The 22654-nt window shown below is 42.0% G+C and overlaps 1 protein-coding gene across 1 annotated transcript in view; it reads right to left on the bottom strand.

Annotated features, from left to right (window-relative positions):
- SLC4A4 (solute carrier family 4 member 4) overlaps window positions 1-20719 on the bottom strand; it is a gene marked incomplete at its 3' end in the record, with an annotated part of 159499 nt that extends 138780 nt beyond the window's left edge. Inside the window, exons 1-2 of the mRNA XM_079535009.1 lie at window positions 20646-20719; window positions 1654-1833 (exon numbers count right to left, since the gene is read on the bottom strand). Coding sequence (XP_079391135.1) covers window positions 1654-1833; window positions 20646-20718 — 253 coding nt within the window. The 5' untranslated portion in view covers window position 20719. The remainder of the gene's footprint in view (window positions 1-1653; window positions 1834-20645) is intronic.
- Between the last annotated feature and the right edge of the window lie 1935 nt (window positions 20720-22654).

Here is a 22654-nt window from a genome sequence, read left to right as displayed (position 1 = left end):
AAATAAAAAACTACTTATAAAGAACAGAAAGGGAGGAATTTCTGAAGGAGGTCTGGTGTCACTACACATGCAGAATGAGAGGGGAAAAAAACTGAGGAGATGAGACAGCAAGTAATTCAATGTTTGGAAATCCAAGATAGTCACCTGAACTACTCCTATCCTTTACAGTGTTCTAAATTAACAGTGCCTGCTTGTAAAAAGATCTGGCCACCAGTGCGCAACAGCAAGCCATGGCCAGAACCTGGTAAAATATCTGGATACATGAGATGGTCAACTACACAGAAAAAGTTACAAATCATGTAAATGTTAACACCATTGCATGGGTCACCTGTAATATTGCGTGGGATTTAACTGATCCTATTCCCAAAGTACATAATGCAAATAGGTCAGATTGGAAGAGACTGAGGAAATGCTCAGACAGAGAGATGAAAAGACCGCATATGTTCACATACTAAGAAAGAGTAGACAAGAACATACTGAAATGTGAAAACAACAGGAAAAAAATACAGTTTACCTTTTCTCAAATAAACATCAGAAACAAAGATTAGCAAAACAAAAGGCAGCAAAGCAAAATCTGGTAAAAGAAATAGGTTTTTAATCCATCAGAATCATCAGCTCCTGGAAATCATTCCCCCAGGAAATCAATATATCCAGAATCCAAAAATGAATTTCTACAGGTTTGGTCACTGGCATGCAAAAAAAAAAACAAAAACAGAGACTTAAGTGTAAAAATGTAACATTGAAGTTCTTGAGCACCTGAAGACAGATAATTATTTATTTCTGTCTTAAGCCAATTACTGGTTTCTAAGTGTTGACAAGAACACTTCCTTGGGAACAACTGGAGAAAGACCAAATGGTCTTTGTGACTTATTTTTCATTCTCTGAAGTATCTGCACTACTGAGAATAAAAGGCCCTGGCCTACAGACATGACTGACCTGATCCCACGTTTATGTCTTTAAATGCAATAACTATGCAGCAGCACAATTTCAAGATGAGTAACTTGCATCTTTCTTCAAAGACCAGGTCTTAAGACCCCTGCATTCTTCTCCCTCTAGCTCATGAAGCATTTTCTCACTTACAAGCTAGTTATGTACTAGAACTCCAACCACCTGGAATTATTCTCAAGAATCTGAGCTATACCATCCTGAGCTGTTCCCCATAACTTATTAACACAATGAAGTCAAATCCCAGGAGGATGCGTTTCTCACAGCCTATAGCTGTGGTCTTGGTGCTTATCTACCTGCTCCGAGAAAACCGTTTCTAGTGGAAATCACGGGGTGGTTGAACCATGGTATATTCATCCTGAGAGCCAGGGCAGAAGCTGCAACTGATCTGTCCAAGCACGTCCTCAGTCTTTGTGTTTCTGTGCTATCTCCTTACACGCAGTGTCAACTTGCTTCTAAAAACGCTGGCCTGCTGCTGACTGGCACTAGCTCAGGAGCAAACTGAGGTAACGCAGAGGGATGAAATATCCGCTCTGGCCTTTTCCAAGTCACAACCACCATCCGATAGCAAGCAATTTTGACTATTCTGATCCTGCAACACAAGGTGACTGTTTTCCTTGATCCACTTTTCTCCATCATGATCAGATCAGGAGCAAATCACTAGACAATGGACCACTGTAGTGAGTGACAATCAACACCAGTACTTACTGAGCGGTTTGAGGATGCTGCTGCTTGTCTCATCAGCATTTTCTACGTCTGATTTGTCAGAGTAATTCTCAGAAATTTTCTCCTTTTCTTTCTTTTCTTTGTGCCCAGGTCTTCTCCTATGACGCCGCCTTCTTCTGTAGCTCTTCGGCACATGGACCCCAATGTAAACAGTGTGATGACCTAAGAAACAGAAATACAGCAAATGTTGACTTTGACTGCACGCAGTCTGTGCATGAATGGTCAGTAGAGCTCATGCTGCATTTCATTCAAATAGGTGAGCAAAGTATCCATCATTACTGGCCTAACATTGTGTGTTTCTTGGCTCCAAAAGTGAGCTATGGACTCCTGAACAACCATTTGGAGCAGTATTTTTAATACAGTAATTTCTGAGAAAGCATTCCACTGAAGAAACACGGATAATTATTCAGTCCTCCTGACTCACTTAAAAATAAAAACAAAAAAAAAAAACCACAAAAAAAAAAAACAATATATAACTGTATTAAAAAAATTCCACATTATTTTTTCCCATTTGTTTTGCAAAATACATTGGTCAGACTGCACACTTACTTTCTGCAAACTGATCCAGTTCAATTGAAGAGCAAAGAGCAACAAAATTTATATCTCTTGAGCGCGCAGTCCATTGTGCATCCAACTACTACTAGGATATTAGAGCAGCAAGGAAGGACTCCCGATACAAGTTACTGCAAACTTCAAAGTACTTGATGCTTCCCAAAGTAAGAATTAAGTACCAAATTTTGTATGCTCACTGGAAATACAAATTATGCCTTCTCCCTTTCTTAAAGGCTTTTATTTCAAAATAGAGCACTTCATCTACATTTGCCAGTTGCTATTTCCTTTTGATGGGTTTGATAAAAAATGTTTTATTTTCAGGGTTTTCCATATTTTATCAGCCTGGGATAAAAACCTTTCCTTCTGACTAAAGAAAACATGTCTTTCTCTGTGCCTAGATAATTCTGCTTTCTTTCTTCAAGCTTTAAAAGCAGCTGCTTCAGATAAATGATGATGTCTTATGCTTTTGTCAAAATTTGGTTTCCCCATTCATTTCTCCATGTATCCAACTAGTGCAGCTAAATACACATACCCTACTACTAAGTAAAGCACATTTATCTGAATAAATGAGCCCTAACTGCACATGAGAACAACTGTCTTATCTGCATATAGTCAGCTGCTTCTGCTCACACCCAGAAATGAATTTCTGCTGAGCTACCTTTCTGCAGAGTCACTGGCTCAGTCATCTCATATACATCAATTCCTAGCATAAACTTACACCTCACATACAGCTATTCTTAGCATATACTTACACCACACATACAGCTATTCTTAGCATATATTTACACCTCATATACAGCTATTTTTAACATATACTTACACCTCACATGAATGGATAGTTGCTAAAAACACATGCAACTGTATCAGATCACATACTCAGGAAAAGGCCAAGGCTTCAGCTTTAGGGGAGCTGAAATCCTTCCTGCTGAACCAACTCATTTGGCAGGTGGCTCCTTCAAGGCAGGAGAGGCCATCCCACATTGCAGCCTTCAGACACCAGCCTCTGTGACTGCTGTGGCTTTGATGAGGAGCACAGATAAAACACTGAAACACTCTCGGCCCTGACTCCAGCACCCACATCTATCTCCCAGAGAGGACATTTATCAGCTCTCCTGAAACACACTGCAGAAAGTGAAGGGGACAGGGGAGGTTTAAGTTGGATATTAGGAGGAATTTTTTCTCTCAGAGGATGGTGAAGCACTGAAACAGGTTGCCTAAGGAAGTTGTTGATGTCCCATCCCTGAAGGCATTCAAGGCCAGGCTGGATGTGGCTCTGGACAGCCTGGTCTAGTGGTTGGCAACCCTGCCTGTGGCAGGGGGGGTTGAAACTAGATGATTAATGTGGTCCTTTTAAACCCAGGCCATTCTGTGATTCTATGACAAGCTTCATCACTCCTAAACCCACAGAAGGTTCTGTCATGAGGGTGGCACCTGAGAAGACAACAGTGACGGCATCTCAAGGCAGATATGCTTCTCTGATACCAGATACAGAGTCCTGCAGACTGTGCCCACACCTCTCTCCCTTTTACTAAAAATTAAGAACTGACTTAAGCAAGCAACAAAAGTCAGGTTTCACTTGGGAAAGTAAGGTGGAAAACTAGCCCCCGCTTTCTACTCATCTCCACAGATCTTCCTTTCCTTACTGCAGTTTGCACTGCTCTCTGAGATCATCTGTGAGCTGCACCTATTACTGTTGTTTCCTTTTCAGCAGCATTACATGGTTCCAGATTAAGCACCTATTCGTGCAGTTGCAGGAAGTTGCTTTGGAAATGCCAGCAAAACAGTAAAGCTACAGAGAGCAGCTATGAGTTAACTTCACTGTGTATGCAATTGCTCTAAGTCCAATCTTTGAGATTAAGAAACTCAAAATTTTGTCACAAAAAAAAAAAAAAATTGTCACAAAATCCTCAACTTCCATAACAATCTATTCTTTCCCTTGAAAAACAGCCTTTGAAAACATTGTTCTCTTGTGAGACACCTTGTCTGAGAACACCAAAAGGGACAGCAGTGGATCAGCAATGACAATGTGTGATGATGGATGATCAGGCAGCCCACAGGCAGAGCTGTATGTGGGACATGAGCCTGAGAATATCCTATTCAAAAATGCACTCCTAACCTTTCTCTCAATTTATCTGTGAGGTGTCAGGTCTGGTACTTTCCTCGCTGAGACTCTGCTTTTGTCATTACAAATTCCACACACTCTTGAGGCCAGCTGTAAAGTTTGGTGAGTTGTTCACCTACTGTGCAAGTGAAATGTTATACGGAAAGCATCTGAGGCTGCTTGACCAGCACGGCCCTTCCTGACAACAATTTTAACAGAGCTAATGGTATTGCCCAAGGACTATGCAAAGAATGGAATAATGAGCTTTATTCGGGGATAGGGCTAGAGGCTTATGAAAATAGCTCATGCCGTATGCATATAAACACTGCCTCTCACACCCATCCACATGCATGCTTCATAGCCCAGTAAAATTATTCACATGCACAGATCTCTAAGAGTAACTCCTTCAAAAAGCAAACACAGAGGACAAATGAAAAATTTTAAGTGCAAACTGTTACAGAGTTACTAAAGCATAGAAAAGCATCTGAAAAAAGGCTCCTTAAAAACTGCATTTTTTATTCATAAAGACTAAAAAAATTAGAAGAGAAAAAATTTTCCAATAAGATACACACTCATCCTTAGACTGGCACTAAATGTGATGCATTTTGGCTCCAAACTAATTTGTTAGGTGAAAGTGATTCTATGAGTCTGTAAGTTGTAACAGAGACCAGAGGCTTATAAAAGAACTCCCTGCTCAATCACAGACATAGTAAGTGCTGGTGATGGCTCTCAAAACGAATCACAGCATTTCTGGTGAACAGAGTGCTACAGCAAGCTGTAGTTTCTGTACAAGCTGCCACTATGCAGAAGGTCACACTGAATTAATAAAACATAAAATATAAAATATAAAGATACAAAGATGTATAATGCTAATAATATAGAGACATTAAATAGTAGGGTGTTACTGAAAATCTCTCAGAGTGAAGTTACTCTTTAGCCAGTTCTGTCTAGTGTAAGGCATCATAAAGCTCACTGCAGAAACTCCACAGTGCACAGTCTAGGAGCCAGCAAATTCACTGCTACGTGCACATCTCCTGATGCTCTGGGCTGCCAACACTGTATAACCATCCGGCACAGTACCAATAACTTGTCATCTCAGGGAGCAGGACGAAAAAAGAAACAGAAATCCAGGATCGAGCAAGGTCCAAAGTGAGGCAGTACAACAATGGCAGGAGGAAAGGGATGGGCATCTGCTGCCTCCAGCCCAGAGCACCAGCACAACGATCTTTCCAAAATGGGCTCAAAACACAGAGGCCCTTGGAAACAGGCAGAGCAGTAATGCCAAAGTTGGTGAAACCTACAGAAAGACTTGCAGATCAACATCTGAAAACAAGTCTTTGCTGTGGCACACAAAACCAGGAAAGCTAATCCAGAAACTGAAAATATCAGCTGTAACACAGCAGATGGCATAAATGCTACACAGGGATAGAGAAATCTTATCTGAGCACAAGTAGCAGGTGTTAGGGTAGGGATGGCTCCTGGGAAACATGGAAACATGGGGCAGTGCTATCTGTCCAAGGAATTCTTACAAGATCAAATGCAAAAGCCAGATGAAAATAGATTGGGGTGATTCTGACTTTTTCTATTTAGACAACGTCCTCCTTTGAATCACTTTAATTCTGTGGTCAGCTTGATAATACAAACACATCATAGCAAGCCCATGGTCTTAATGCTTTAATATGCTGCCAACAGAACCGGACAATCTCTTTAATCTTTTGATCATGTGTGCACAGAACTGATTTTGGTGATATGAAACTAAGTTGCATACATACAGGCCAACATCTGCATTACTTAACTGCTTTTCACTATTCTGCATGGTAGAGCCTTAGTTAACGTCACTTTTCGTCCTTTTCCATGCCTTCCCACCCCCTTTTTTTTTTCCCTTTTCTTTTTAATTCTTCTCTCACAGTCTGTTCAGAGTGGCCAATCAAGATGTTTTCCTTTTCTGCATACTTGAAGTACTCGGCATCTGTTTACGCTGTTGCAAATGCTGAGATAAAGTTCTAGGCTCCCTTCCCAAAATGCCTGGAAGGAAACAATTGACACATACTCTCAATGCACAACTTTGAGACATTTCCTACTCACTGGGCTAACGGAGCTTTCCCATGAGAACAATTCACTACAAATGGCAATGCCTGATAAATTTAACAGTACACACATGCACCACACTGCTAGCCGGCAGCTTGGTGGAGGGTGGGAGAATAAAGCCCAGTGCTAAACTTCTCCTGATCATCCAGGTCCCACTGAGCCATCAACTTCTCTTGTGCACTCAACACAAGCCACTTGCACATTTCCTCCTGTGGTGCCCGCTGTGTTGACAGCCTCTTCTTCCCTCTCTACCCACTCTCCCCCAGAAAAACAACTATTCCCTGCGTGCACCTCATTCATTCTAGAATGCTCTGGTTGACCAGAGGCATGAATTTCACTATGTGTAGAATCTCCTAAAATGCACAGCAGGACCTGCAAGCAAAAGCAACTTGCACTTTTCCCCTTCTGAAGGACAGCAGAGGGTCACAGCTTCCCCACTTATTTCTGCAATAACTTTTGAAGCTAACTTTTCTTTGCCCAGAGATAAACTTTATCGCGTACCAAATTTGGAACACAACTGGCTCATTTCATTAATAAAGCAAGAAGCAGTCTTCATCACAGAGATATTTTTTCCCTGAAAAATTTTGGTTGAAATGGCATCTTTTCCTTCATTAAGACATGCTAAAGAACAGCAGCTAATGATTCAGGGTCCAAACTTAGAGTATGTGCACAACAGTCTCCCTGAATCAGTTTTATCACTGAAAACTCACTCACATATTATTAAATCTAAGTTTTGTAAAATATAGCATTCCCTTCCCTTCTCTCCCCCTCCCCCCAGGAATATCTGTTCATCTCTTGTCTCTCTCCTGGCCAAGCATGGTCTTGTTAAAGCACTGGGAGTGAAGCTGCCTGAATTTCAAGTCATGCACACTCATATGCTGATCCTAGCAGCATGCTGAGAGCATGAGGGAAGAAAGCAGTTCTAGACACCCTGCCTCAACTAGCCAGGGTCCCCAAGCATACTGTTTCCATGTAAAACTATGCTCTTGAGTCCTTCTCAGAGTTATTCCTTTTAAGGGAACCTGGGGATTAAAGAAACACAAACAGTGGACAAAAAAATGTGTACTGAAAAATAAGAACACAGAAATTTGCAGGCTTGAAGAAGTTTTCAGACTTAGTAAATTGTCTGTCACCCCTTAGTTAGTTGGGTGCAGTTCCACTGCCAGACTCACGTGTTAGCATAGCCTGACCACCCGTGCTAACTGCACATCCCAGCCTCCTTTCAGGTACCTGTTTCCCCATTGCCCACTGAGGCATGCAGAAAGATGCAGGATAAGGCAGGCTCTGCACATGTATATGACACACCAGGTTCCCATGTCTCTATACCAGTAATACTGCTTGGTGGTTTATGCAGTTGCTGCAGTACAAGCCTCGAGCCAAGCCTGAAGAGTTTGTCTGTGAGGATCCTTTTCTGTCCAAGAAAGAAAGGACGATGTTTTTTAGAGAGTGAAAGGCAGGATGTACGTGCTGTGCGAGCACACTACATGGCTGCTCAGTGCTCACAGATGGGCAATGCAGCTCTGTGAAGGAACAAGGACAAGTCTGGCACAATCAGTTCCGGATCTGGCTAAATGTAAGTGATGAAGAGATCTTGGGATATGCCCACATGGGAAGTGTGCCTGGGGCAGGGAATTACTCACTCTCAGTATAATTATGTCAGTCCCAAGCTTGACATCCCAAAGCCTCTGAAGCACAAGCTGTATATATTGTTTGAAATACGTGGATTTATTCATGCTGTAACACAAGTGCCTAATGGCAAAAACATATCTAGAGAGAAAGAAATCCAGAGTTAAGGTGTTTTTTCCCAACTAGTTCTGGAATGACATTTGCTTCAAAAAGCATTATAATTTATTACCATCTCATCAATAAACAAAAACAAATCTTCCCATAAGAATCATATAGAATAGACCTCATATCTCACACAATTATAAACAGCTGTGCAGTTCTCTCAGACTTCTCACAAAGTCTGAATTTAGGCATTTCTGGGGAGCTTCCTCCTGCAACAATGGTCTTTTCACAAAGCCTTTTATGTGATGTATTTAAACATGTTTATGTAATACGGTATCAGTGACAGTGGCAATAATCCAAGTGTAGGTTACTACCAGAAAAACTATGACATTCATTTGCCATTCCAGTTATCTCCACCCAAACAACAAGCAGAAAGTGATTACACTTCATTTATAACACTGTCACTCATTTAAAACATGAACTCTCTTCTCTTAAGAAAATGGTGAAATAGCTTTTGCTTTGCAAAACCAAAACTTGGTCAGTTGGAGGACAGAGCTGAAAGTTATGAGATCCAAGGATAAAGCCTGCCTGGTACATAATATCTAGGAAGAAATCCTTTCTACATAATGAGGTCTATTGAAATGTTGAGCATGGCCAGACTAGTCCATAAAGTAACTCAGATTGGCTCCTTAGAAGAAAACAAGTTCAAAAACTAAAATTACAAGTTTATAAAGCAATGAAAATGAGTCAAGTATCAGCACTTTTCAGCCAGGCCTTATTTTCACTTTCAAGGCTCTTTTCCAAAGAACAGGGATAGTCATATTAAACCTCGTCAAGTTTGGACAAGCTCATGTGGTTACATCTAATATGTCTATGCAGCCAACTTCTTCTCCTAAAGCCTACTGCTCTGGCCACCTGTGCCTCCTACTCCAGGAGCTGTGTGTGTCCAGGCACTCAGAATGGAGGCCTGGGAAGAAATTTCAGGCTACCTGCAAGAAGGGCTTTGTTCAGCACATGGCAGCTAACTTCATCCAACTTTGAGATACAGCTAACCTAACACAGGAAGGCAAAGGTGTGCCGTTCTCTGCCCATTTTCATAGCCTAACAAATCTGTCTCATACCTGGGTGGAATTGAAACAGAGCATGTCCCCAGGGTGAGGAAGCTATAGTTATATACGTGGCTTCCTGACACACTCCTACAGCATATGGCTTTTATTCTTACTATTTATGAGTTGCTGCCTTTATTGAAAGGTTGTTTCATAGAGTCGCCCAACATTTGGGGACCTGCATCTGCAGCACCTCTGAGGTCACATGAGGCTGGCAGGTGAGACTGCCAAGGGATGCAGCCTGCTGCACACTTTGTCAGAAGACCGTGTGACATCTTTGTGTCTTTATGGACAGTAAGGTGCTGCTGCTGCCAAGCACGCAGCTTAATGTGGCAACACATCGCAGGGAACATAGTGAGCCTGTGCAGTTTTTAATGGCTTTTCAAAACTTGAAGTGGCAATAGAAGGATATCTCTCATTTCGTGCAAGAATCCAAGGAAATAAATGACATAGAAAGCTGATGGGCCAGAAGGACAAATAAATCACAGGGATGATCCATTTTAAAAAGGAGATACTAAAAGTAGCACTAAGAAACTCCTGAAGTAAGCCCTGCTTAGTTTCAAATCAGCTCAAGAAATAAGAACAAAAGGCCACGTTGCTTTGAGCTAAGTGCACTTAACTCTACCTGATTCAAATGGGTTACAGGTAGTAACCATCTCCCAAGGCTGGCACCTCCACCCCAACCAGCTCCCACTTCAGGATGCAGCTATCACAACATGTGCCCAAGTGCAAATGGGATAGGATGCACGGCCTGGGCAACACTGCAGCATAGGAAGTTCCGCACAAACATGCGCAAGAACTTCTTTACAGTGAGGTGACGAAGCACTGGAACAGGCTGCCCAGGGAGGTGGTGGAGTCTCCTTCTCTGGAGATGTTCAAGACCTGCCTGGATGCCTACCTGTGTGACCTGCTGTAGGGAACCTGCTTTGGCAGGGGGGTTGGACTCGATGATCTCTGGAGGTCCCTTCTAACCCCTACAATTCTGTGATTCTGTGATTCTGTAACACACCACTCAGGGCACAGCTAGTACAGAACAGAAACAATCCTCCCCTCCTATATCATACAGTGCCTAATAATTTCCCATAAGCAATCTAAAGAACATTAACTTTCCCACAGATGAAAATGCAAGTTTCCACAAAACAACAGACAAACCAGAATATTTTCAATCAGGGGGATGTAAATTCTAGGTAGAAAGGACACGGAAATTCAGAAGGCGTGACAGTGAATACAGCTGGTTCGTGCATCAGAAACAAGGGACATTATTTCCTCTACATCAGTGTAAACATCAAGTATCATTCCTGTTAATGCATCTGAACACCGATGCCAATACTAAAAGCCATAAGCAATCCTTCAGACAGGCTGACCAGGCACACTCCTGGGCTCAGCACTTAGTTCCTACAGGATGTTCGGAACACATTAATACTCAAGACACTACTTCTCCAGATAAGTAGGAATTTACCCAAGAGGTAAAGCTCACAAGGCTTCATTGAAAAAGTTTGTTGAAATTTGAGTGAAATCTAAACAAAGACATGTTCCAACCAGAGAGAAATCAGACTCAAATCACTACTGCTTTCAAGAGTAAAGGAGCAGCAGAACCACATAAAAGACGTTTTTCTCTCCAAACTGAGGAAAGCCTCTGTAACTGGAACAGGTTTGGCTCTTTGTGTCACAGTAACAATTTCAGTAGTGCAGAAATATGCATGTCTCACAGTGCTGATGCCTGGGCACAAAATCACCCCTGCAAGAGGTTTCCATGATGGGAACCAAAGCCCTGTTAAGGGTCTGAACACAAACCAGAGGACCAGAAACATCAAGTGGATGCCTGGATTTGGACAAAGGATGCTGGGCAAGAGACTGACTGGCAGAAATAGAATAATTCACATCTACAATGACTGCAAAAACCTGTAACCAGCTATTTGAACAAAATGAGATCAGGATGGCCTTCAGGCATTAAGGCATTTAAAATGACAATATGCAATAAGCTAATTACTCCATGTTATGTGGCTGCTGGCCAAAGAAAACGGTCCATGTGACTTGATCAGACGATGGGCTTTTGAGGGATGGGGCCAAGCACTTTATAAACAGAGCAACTATAACATTCAGTACACGGTTCGCAATCTAATAAAGACCATAAGGAAAACAGAAAAGTAGTGAGGAGTACTGGGCAAAAGAGAAAACAGAGGTTCAGGAAGAGACAAAATGTAAACTAGATTTCAGCTGAAAGATAAAGCAAGAAGGGACAAGATTAGAAACAGCACAGCTCTCTTCAGTTCTGCCAGCTCTCACAATGGATCCCATCTTCACTGCTAGGATGGAAAAGTTCAAGAGAGGCAATGAACATACACTGAATTACTTAATTAAGCTGTGAACTTGAGCAAAGAGCACATTATGTATTTGTACTACTTCTCAGTATTTAATCATGCACTAAAACAACTACACGGGGAAGGGAACTGAACTGGGTAGTGGAAGGCAGCATGTAAGTATGAGAATCTTTTGTTATCAGCAAGCTCCTAGATCTTCAGTATCTTCAAAAGGCTGGTTTAATCTTCGTGTGAGATGACCTCTGCAATCTTTAAAAGCTTCCCATGTAACAAGACTATAGTTAGCCAGACAGAAAGTGTTCTTAGCCATCTTTCTGAAGTTTGCACTTCTCAATTTCAAACATATGCTCACTTGCTGCCTGTCAATGACCCAGACAAAATGCCGCATTCGTAGCAAGACTCAGGAGCCGTTCCAGTGAAGCAGGTTTAAAATGTGTGCTAGCCTCAAAGAACAGGATAGTTCTAAAAGACAGAACTCACATAATTGAATCAGGAAGGTCTAAAATAGGAAGAGAAAAATTAAAAGTAAGGTCTTCATCTGGCTTTTAGACAATTCTACAAAATTCAAAAACAGGAAATTCAGTCCGTCATTGCTAGGAAAGGATCAGAACGTGTGTCTGAAGAAGCCAAGAAGGCACATGCCAATAGCAGCTAAAAGATACCACTATAAATTAATGGACCGACACTGTTTACACATAACAATAAATGTGTTTGGGGCATTACCACTGAGCTTTATATAAGCCATTGCTAGACTCTTACCCACAACCCCGTAAGCTGCTTTTCTTTCTCTCCTCTTTGGAGCTATGAGAGGTTACAGAAGTCACCGAACCTGCCCTGCTGTTATCTGATCTAATCTGGCCAGCATTGCTTGGATTCTACTTAAAGAAAACTTTTCAAAAGCGCAGCTTTGGGGAGCAGAGCAGAGGAAGAGAGTTGTGCTGGGCACGGCTGCTTGCTCTAAGCTTTAGATTAAGCTGTTCAGACACACAGTACTTTCTGATTTTCTGGCATCCACATCAAGAACTGATCACAGTTACTTTAAAAATCGAGTCTCCTTTAGAAATGCCCTGAATTACCATCCAAAATGGATATATCCAAAATAGCCCTTCTTGCCTGAAAATCTTGGCCTTGTTTTCCCTATTTCCATCTCATTAATCACCAAGTTAATACTTACCTGCAATTAGCCCTATTAAATGAATACAGGCAGGCAGGTTTTAGATCACTGTCCAATATAAATAAGAGCCTTGATTTTCATAGCTACTGAGCGTATGTACTTAGGTCTTCAGTTGGAAGCCACTGCCATTTTTCCAGGCCACTGACTCCAGAATAAAAAATTCCAATATTCTTCCTCTGATTTTGTAAGCACAGCAAATTACTATAAATTTTTACTGTATCATTATTACTATAAATACTGATGGACACAAGGGTGTCTGAAGCAAAGCCTGTGTTTTCTTAAGAGCCTGAACTACTTAGCCATCTTTTGCTGCATCAAGAGTCAATTGTCTGAAGCCTGAGGAACAAACAGTGAAGACAGGGAACAAATCAGCAACCAAAACATGATGTACAACCACAACATGCCAGGCAGAGATCTACCTAGCCAACATCCCATTTCTTTGGCAAGTGTCAAGCAGCTCAGGGGAAGTCCTTATAAGTTCCCAACACTGCAGTACCACATCATAAGGGAGAACAGCCCCACTGCAAGCCAACCATGATTCCAAGACTGCAGTTGGAATTCAACATAGAGAGGCAACAGCTTATTTTCTGGAAGGCATACTGCAGCTAAGGTTGGGTGTATCAGAAGGCCAAGCTCCTGCCAGCAGGGCATCAGATAGGAAGGAATGTAACAGGAGCTACATTTACAAAAGGCTTGTTGCTCCTTTCAGGAAGCACTACAGGTTTCTGTCTCTCTTTTCAATCCGGGAAGTTTTCTCTCTTTTCATTTCTAGGGAAGTTCCCACAGCGCTAGGCAACAGGAGTAGAAATACAATCCAAGTGAAAGGAAAGTCTAAGTTGCTAGCATATGATGTTGCAATGTAAAGATCAACAGACTGGGTGGGTGTGCATTGGCTTATGTGAGAGCCACCACATAATGGAGGAATCTGAAAACGTAGCGAAAGAGTAACTGCATGTCAGAGTGAATCGCCTCAGCAGCTGGAAAGCAGCCTTTGGTGCTGTCTCTCGTGCAACTCATACTACATGGCAGCTCCTCTTTACCAACATTAACAACCCTTAGCAGCCACAGGAAGTGTAACTGGTCCATTCGCAGATGAGAAGCTGAGGCGGGGAACGATCATATTATTTGCTTGCTACGGATTCAGAAGATGTCCACAGAAGCAGAATGTGACCCCTAGAGCTGAGTAAATACTGTGGCTGATCCCTAAGATGACCCGCTCAGTATGTAAAGGGGAGCTGTCCCTTCAGTAACTAAAGGGACACAAAAAAAGGAACAGACTCTTTAGCAAGGTCTGTTGCAACAGGACAAAGGGAAATCGTTGCAAACTAAAATGTGAAATTTAGCTTGGTTGTAAGGAAAGCCATTGTCAGAATGGTATAGAATGTATCACTCTGCTGCCAAGTACGTTATATGCAGTACAGAACTTATCCTTGCTTAAAAAAAACAAAAAACAATCTTTTCTTTTCAGTGGGTGAAATACATCATATATGACACAGCTGTTCTAAAACCATTTTCTGCATTTCTTCTATATGTGCAGATCAATGCTACCTTATGTAAAATCAGTTTATCACCATATGAGCTTTGCAGATTTTCCTCATAGAGTTTTCAGGAGTTCTCAGCACCTTCTCTCACAACCCCAGCATCTTCAAAGCTAACCCTGATCCCTACCAATATATGAAAAGCATTTGCAATAACCAGAAAGATACTTCATGCAACAGTAGATGAAACAGACACAGGTTGGAAAGTGCCAACAGTAAACATGCTCACAGATTTACTAACATCAAGCTAACTAATGACTCAAGTGATATTATCTGAAGGACAACACAGTTCTGAACAAACCATGTTACGAGTGATTTACATTTCACAGAATTTACAGCATTTATACAATTGACTTAATTAATTCACACACAGAAAAACACCTCCCAACTTTTCCATAGGGATTTAGTATATTATCAAAAGTACTGGAGCCATAGCACTAGGACCTTGTCATTTTTTACAAAACAGATAAAGGCACGTTTCAGTATCTTGTCAAGTGTCCTGAGAACCAAATTTGGAGAGAACTTCAACTGAAATCTTTCATCCAAACACTTCACAGCTGGGAAAATCCAAACCACTCATCCTGTTTTTACTGTGTGGGGCAGCATTCAGGTTCCCATCTGTGCCTGTTGGTCCCAAGTCATGCCACTTGTTGCACAGAAAGAGAAAAAAAAGGCAGTCCCTAAATCCTCAGCATCTTGCTTTTGCAAAACAAAAGGTTCAACAAAAGCAAGTGTAGAGTCTTACACCTAGGGAGGAATAATTGCATGCACCAGTACAGGTTGGGGGATGACCTGCTGGAGAGGAGCTCTGCAGAGAGGGACCTGGGTGTCCTGGTGGACGACAGGTTGGCCATGAGCCAGCAGTGTGCCCTTGTGGCTGAGAGGGCCAATGGCTTACTGGGGTGCATTAAAAAGAGCATGGCCAGCAGGTCGAGGGAGGTGATCCTCCCCCTCTACTCGGCCCTGGTGAGGCCTCATCTGGAGTACTGCGTCCAGTTCTGGGCTCCCCAGTACAAAATAGACAGGGATCTCTTGGAAAGAGTCCAGCGGAGGGCCACAGAGATGGTGAGGGGCCTGGAGCATCTCTCCTATGAGGAAAGGCTGAGTGAACTGGGTCTGTTTAGCTTTGAGAAAAGCAGACTGAGAGGGGACCTGATCCAGGTCTATAAATATCTAAGGTGTGGGGGGCAGAATGGCGAGGCCGGACTCTTTTCAGTGGTGAGTGGAGACAGGACAAGGGGAAACAGCCGGAAACTGCAGCATAGGAAGTTCTGCACAAATGTGTGCAAGAACTTCTTTACGGTGAGGTGACGGAGCACTGGAACAGGCTGCCCAGGGAGGTGGTGGAGTCTCCTTCTCTGGAGATGTTCAAGACTTGCCTGGATGCCTACCTGTGCGACCTGCTGTAGGGAACCTGCTTTGGCAGGGGGGTTGGACTCGATGATCTCTGGAGGTCCCTTCCAACCCCTTCGATTCTGTGATTCTGTAAACTAAATGAAATGCAGCCTACGCTGACTAGCGTAGGTACCAAAGAAAAATAATGAAGTACATTCTGTGCTAGACTTCACATGATCAATTTTTTTTTTTATTGTACTTATTTCAGAAGCAATTAGAAGCTTGAATTGATATGAAACAGGTCTTCTGATTGTTTCTGAAAACAGAGGTGGTCTGCCTATAGTCATAAAAAACTGAGGGTTGCAGTGGGAGAAGAAAAGAAGAAAACAAAGTAAATGGCTAAATGCAACAGCTTTCTCATATCTTCTACCTTCTGTTAATGAAGGTAACGATTTTCACAGCAATCTTTGTTTCTCTTCATTGATCCAACCACCATAGCACAGCTTTCTACCAACAAAGTGTAGTGACGCAACATGGTCAAGAACAGGAAGATGGAAGCGTGGGGAGCAATTAGCAAAAATGGCAAAAGATGTCCCCAGACATTCCCACAAAGTCCCTATTTTAGGCTATGTATGCAGTAAATCCTATAATGTTAATGAAATCCACAGAACAGTTTTCACTGTAACAGAAGTTCTTCTGGAATTCAGTGCTAAGGTATACTCTCCACGCCATTACTTTGAGAATCCATTGAAAAACAGGACAAAACACTTTACACGAGAGCTAGTCCCTTCTCCTATGGGCCACAGCCAGGGTGCTATACCCTGCTTTCAAGTAAGAGAGCTGCCAGACTTGAAATCCTGCATCCTCCACCCCACTGCAAAGGCAAGACGGCAAGCCTGGGGGAAGTTACTTAAGGAGCCAAGAATACCTTATCTCAAAGGATAAGGTGGAGCTTTATTTTTCCCCTGTTGCAAAATTGGTTATTAAGTAATCTCTTTGTGTCACACATACCAGCACTCCTAACAGTGGCATTACAGCAACATGTCGTTACCTTCAAGGAAAGGAACGTGCAGTGCTCAAAATGAATGGGAATGGCTTTCTTACACAGGAGGTTCAGCTCAGGGCAGTGCCTGCTCTTACTTTCCCCAGCAAAACATAAGTTTCTCATTTTCTTTCATAGTCTGAACAGGACTTCTAGGAGACCCCTCCGTCTCGCCATGTAACATTTCTGGACACTTCTACAAAACATCACTTATGGACAGCAAAGCAGCTCTGAAAACTAAAACATAATCATTTTATCAATTAACTTTCTCTCACGAAAGACGATAGGAAGGGTATATGCAACCAAGTCATTTTTTAATGTTCACAGCTGATATTCACCAATAAAATAGAAGAAACATGTACTGTAGGACTAGACTGAGGTGCCACTTTAGAGAAGCATTAAATAATCTCTGGATCTAGGCCAAAAGGACATTCTTTTGCAATGTGTACATGGTTTCTATTGTTAATATTACATTTACTCAGCAAGGGCATGACCGACAACCACCTCAAGCTGAAAATGTCTAAACATATCGCTGACCAGAAATGCCCATTTTCCCCCCACTCCTTCCTCTTCCCCCACACCACTACATAATCAAATCAGTGAGCAATGTGCTAATCCAGAGCTGTATCTCCATCTGACAGACATAACACAAGGCAATTAGCTACCAAAATAATAATAACAGACTGAATTCAGGAGTTGCTTGCTACCTCAGAGTGACAGCATACTGTTTTTCTCTTCCATTCTGGAGAGTTAATATGCTCAGGATGATGACTTTCAGAAACTGCCTTCACCTGTTTTAAATCAAGCAGATTCAAAAGCAAGAAAACCAGGCAGCTTTCTAAGGGCATTATAACATTTCATCCCCCTCCTCAGCTGCTTTCTAACAAGTTCAAAGAAATAACTTTAAGCAGCCTTCCTAAGAAATCTGATCAAAATTGACTGCTGAATGAAAAAGAAATTATTAGCAGATCAATGAATAAGAAAAAGGCAAACAACTTTTTGTTTTTTTGTACATTTTTCTCCCATGAAAGCAGAAAAAAATAAAAAATTATCACAGAATCACAGAATGGCCAGGGTTGGAAGGGACGTCAAGGATCATGAATCTCCAACCCCCTGCCTCATGCAGGGCCACCATCCTCCACGTTTAATGCTAAACCAGGCTGCCCAGGGCCCCATCCAACCTGGCCTTGAACACCTCCAAGGACGGGCATCCACAACCTCTCTGGGCAGCCTGTTCCAGCACCTCACCACTCTCTGGGTAAAGAAGTAAAAAAAAATACATTTGGAGATAACTCCATCAGAAGTTACCTTCTACAGAGGATGCAGCCAGTACAATCCTTTCAGAAAAATTCTAACAATATCAACTGACTGAAGTTCTCTCTGCTAGAATGAGCACATTCAGGTCTCTACACATACTGATCTTCTTCTTGAAACTATGTCACTGCATCTCTAAAGCAGAAACCACAGAATGAAAGAAAGACTACGATTGGAAAAGACCTCTAAGATGTATCAAGTTCAACTGTCAATGCACCTCCAACACACCCTTCAGCACCTCATCTGCACTTTTCTTCAACACCTCCAGAGTCAATGACTCCACCACCTCCCTGGGCAGCCTGTGCCAATGCATCACCACTCTTTCCAAGAAGAGAATTTTCCTAGTATCCAGAACAAACCTCCCCTGGTGGGGAGCCACCATTATCTCTCATTCTATTGCTAGTTACCTGGGAGAAGAGGCTGACCCTCATCTCGCCACAACCTCCCTTCAGGCAACTGTAGAGAGCCACAGGGTCTCCCCTGAGCCTGCTCTTCTCCTGACTGAACAAGACCAGTTCCCTCAGTCACTCCTCATAAACCTGTGCTTCAGATCCTTGTTCTACGTCTAGCAAAGAGACTTAAAACAATCTGCACAAAATGCAGGCCAAGGGCCTTCAACCTGACATTTGAATCATTCCATTAGATAAATGCATACTGTGATTGCACATGGTGTACATCCGTACGTATCAGGTGCACATGTGTTTCTTGTAGTTATATACAAGGCACGTACCTGTGTGTGTAAAGGATGAGATATAATTACCAACATGCATTTTCTGAGTTATGGCAAGTAAGTTCTCTTCAAACTGCCAGAGCTTGAATAATTACTTGCACTGTGGTAACACCTCAAATTTGCAAGGCAAGCTCTGGATTTAAGACTGTTCCAGCATAGAAGCAAGGAGCGGCTGAGCAGCAACTCACCAGTCAGATCATATGCACACCCCTCGGCATCGTGACACTGACAGATGCTACAGCATCAGCACCAGCCCCGCCACAGACGGCAGCTTCTTTTGTGATTTAGCTAGGTCATTCACTGAAGCTGGCGAGAATCAAGGCACTGCATTTAGCGTGAACAAGGGAATTAGCTGGCTACAGAGCCCAAGTCTCTGCAGATTCAGACAAGCAGCTACAGCTCTCAGAGGTCCACTGTGTGCAATCAGAAATACTTTGTATTTTTTTCCACCTCCTCTTTCCCTTACTCCAGTGAGATGAAGAGCAGCTGGTCTGTTAGCCCAAGAAAATCAAATGATAACCTCTTCTCTGAAACACTGAGACAAACGTGCTACGTTACTTAAAACATCAGCCATGACTTTTTTCACAAATGGTCTTTGTCACAGACTGTTAAAATGGACATACAAGTACCACTCTTCTCAAATAAAAATCTGTATCATACTCCTTGTGTATCACATATGGGTGATACACACCATCAGAGCACGTGGCAACACTTAAGACATTACATTACAAGAAACATTTCCCCTCCTCCTCCCAAAAGTTTCTGCTTTGGAGTGCCAAAGTATCAATTATTCTAGAAGCAAAAATCTAATAGAAAAACCCTGTCATTCCAACCCTGCAGACAGCAAATGGACTAATTAAACTCAACATGGTGATTCATAGCTACTGGGCACAGATGAATTCATACTAGAGGGGGGGGAAAAAAGTACAGGTATTTTCATGGCAATGACTGGTCTTGCTGCAAATGTTGTAGAATCAATCAATTTTGCAGACAGTTTTCCTTCACACTGCTCAATCCACTGATGTCCGCTACTGGTATTAATGACATGAAACCGTATACCTTTCAAAACATTTTAAAGGAAAGCCATTGGTCGCAGTTTACAAATAAACTAGATTAAAACTACAGATCCAGGTCAAAAGGGGAAGGGCAACATTGTGAGGCAGAACGTTGGCTTCATTTCCTTTCTAGCTAGAGTACAGTCCATGGTTTGTTCCTCCTCTTTCCCTATTAGCTTATCAAATACCCTGTCAACTGATTGTCGTAAAACAAGGAAAGGAGAATTTGCTGCAAATAACTCATTCTTATCAGCTTCAAAAATTTTCCGTAGCCAATCTTAAAAACTTAAACTTTAAGCTCCTTTCTCCTTTCACATTTCACAATGTTTTCAGTCAGAGAGAAAATTAAAACACTTTCAAAATCTACTCTTTTCCTGAAAGGTAAGGAAACATTTTGCTCTCTTGGAAATTCCTCTTCCAGGGAAAACTCTTCAAAAGACAAAAGAATAACCCAGGAAAACACCCTCCATGCCCACCCCCAACAGTTGGTACAAATCCTGCCGTTCTTTCCACGCCGCAAAACCTGTTACTGCATTCCAGCCCTCCGAGGTGCAGTGGGGACATGCAAGCATTGCCAAATCTCATGTAGAAGAAACAAATAGCCTGTGCTGCACGGTCACTATGCAAGAGACAGTGAATGGGATTTTGTGTAAAGTGCAAATGTGAACCAGGAGCATACATTAACTTTCACTCCTGAACTGAAAAAGACAATGTATTTTAAATTTTAAGTCAGTTTGACCCTGAGTAAGCTTAATGGTGTTTTGGCCAATTTTAGGATTAATACACAGTCAAAACAAAAACGTCCATTTTCTCTACTACCTATCTGGTAATTTTATATACAAATAAGAATTGGAAGAACAGTGAATCCCCAGCAGTCCGAGGTCTCTTACCTTCCACTTCTTCTTCATCACATACATGTTTAAGGAAGGAAGCCCCTCTATCCAGTACTGCCTCGTCCTCCATCCTATAGTAATAAAAAAGAAAAAAGGAATGCTCAGACTTCTCCTGGAGCGAGCTATTTGAACCAGCCCAAGTCCTGGGCAGGTTAACTTGTAAGTTGTTGTTCATGTTACTGTGGGGACTCCCGTTCTCCTTTCAGTGCCTGCCGTTCCTTCATAGAGCTTCTTTCAAATGGCGTTTGGTATAAGCTGGCCTCGCGTCGCTCGAGTTCTAACCTTGAGAGGACATCAGTGGTGACAGGTGTAAGAAAGGTAATCCCGGTTAGAAGTCTTTGGGGTTTTTTTTCTGTTTCTTTTTTTCTTTCCTTTTTTCCTCCTTTTTTCTTTTCTTTTTTTTTTTTTTTTTCTTCCCTAACTAGGACATACACACACTCAGGCAAGTTTGAGACTGTCTATGCAAGAGCCAAGAGCTTGTGGAATTCCAGTTTCCCTTTCAAGTTCTTCTAAAGGATGTTGGCTGCAGCACACATACTATACACAGACATACGCACGGGTTCGAATGCACAGTGGGAGACTCGGCTTCAGCCAGCCTCTTAATACCAGCAAAGCACACTTGTCTGTCGAGAGGCAAGCTTTGTGTCACATGTTGGCCTTACAGAAATCTGACATACGGGGATTATCCAGAGACCAAGCTCCAGTAAGTCAGGCCATCACAGCAGTCATTTATGTGTGTCACCCATTCATTCATCTATTTGGAGACTGATTTCAGCAGTTGCTCTCCTTCCCCTTCCATCTCTCTCTACCTCTTATCAGCTCCTCTTTACAGAAAAGGCTCCTAATTCTATACTGCTGTTGTGAAGTCCTCTGGGACACTGCCCAGACACACTTACTGCTATATTTCATGCACAAAATAAAGAGCCTGAATGCTTTTCAATGGTTTATTTGCGAGCTCGCTTCTGAAAACAAACACAAAAATGACAAAATAACAAAGAAAACATTTCTAGTTGTATTAAATAATCTACTTGCATATCACTTGGAAGCTAAACATACATTGCTAGACAATGAGCTGTGCAAATTTTCTATTCTTAAAAGAAGGGGAGAGAGTTTGTAACTTGTTTTCCTACCACTGGTAAGAAATAAGTATATGTGCATAATAATCAAAAACCATTACCTTTTATTCATATTTCCTGGATGGAACAGAGCTAAGCCTGGTACACAAAAAAAACCAAACTCTTCCAAACTTCTTCACATCTATATGACTTTCACTTGTGATCCCACAGGATGTTCCAAATGCGGTATTAACAAATACTCAAAGGGATTTGTAGAGGCACAATCAGATTCAGGACAGTATAAAAACTGAACAAAAACAGGGCAAGCAAATTGTTTTAGGATATCTACTTTGCAACAGCTTGCCCATGTCTACCTAAACAGAGAAGTGTTTGGCTAGAAAATCACCAGAGCTCTCTGTTTCTAGAAGCAGTAGTTCGGCAGCAGCCCTTTCATCTTCGCTATCATGTCCCCACCTCAAGTACCTGTACTAACACAGCTGTCAGCCTCCTCTCCAGTTTGCAGGCTGCAGTTCAGCTCATGTGAGCAAATCCAGATGTTTTGCAGATGAGGAAAAAAAAAAAAGCAAAACAAGTCAGATTCAAAAACCAGTATCTAAACTTATGAAAAAACACATATTCTTCATCCGCATTACCGGATGGCAGCAAATAATACGGCACCGTACCTAGAAAGGAACATGAGCCTCAGATCCTGACTGATTTCAGACAGTACCAAAAGCTATCATTTTACAAGTAGTTGTTACTCTTCATTAAGGGGTAGAATATGCTTCTTACCAACACAACACATAGCCATGACACAGAAGCCTACCCTGAAAGCTCAAGTTCTTCATTAAATCCTTCAGTATCATTAATGCTGCTCTTGCCTGCATGCAACTGTTGTGTAGGCATACCACAATTACTGTTTTTTTTTTTCCTCCAAGAGCAGCACAGTAG

This window comes from Tetrao urogallus (genome assembly GCF_951394365.1).
Source record: "Tetrao urogallus genome assembly, chromosome: 4".
Classification (NCBI taxonomy): domain Eukaryota; kingdom Metazoa; phylum Chordata; class Aves; order Galliformes; family Phasianidae; genus Tetrao; species Tetrao urogallus.
The sequence above is the reverse complement of the archived record's forward strand: the minus strand, read 5'-3'. Positions and strand labels throughout refer to the sequence as shown.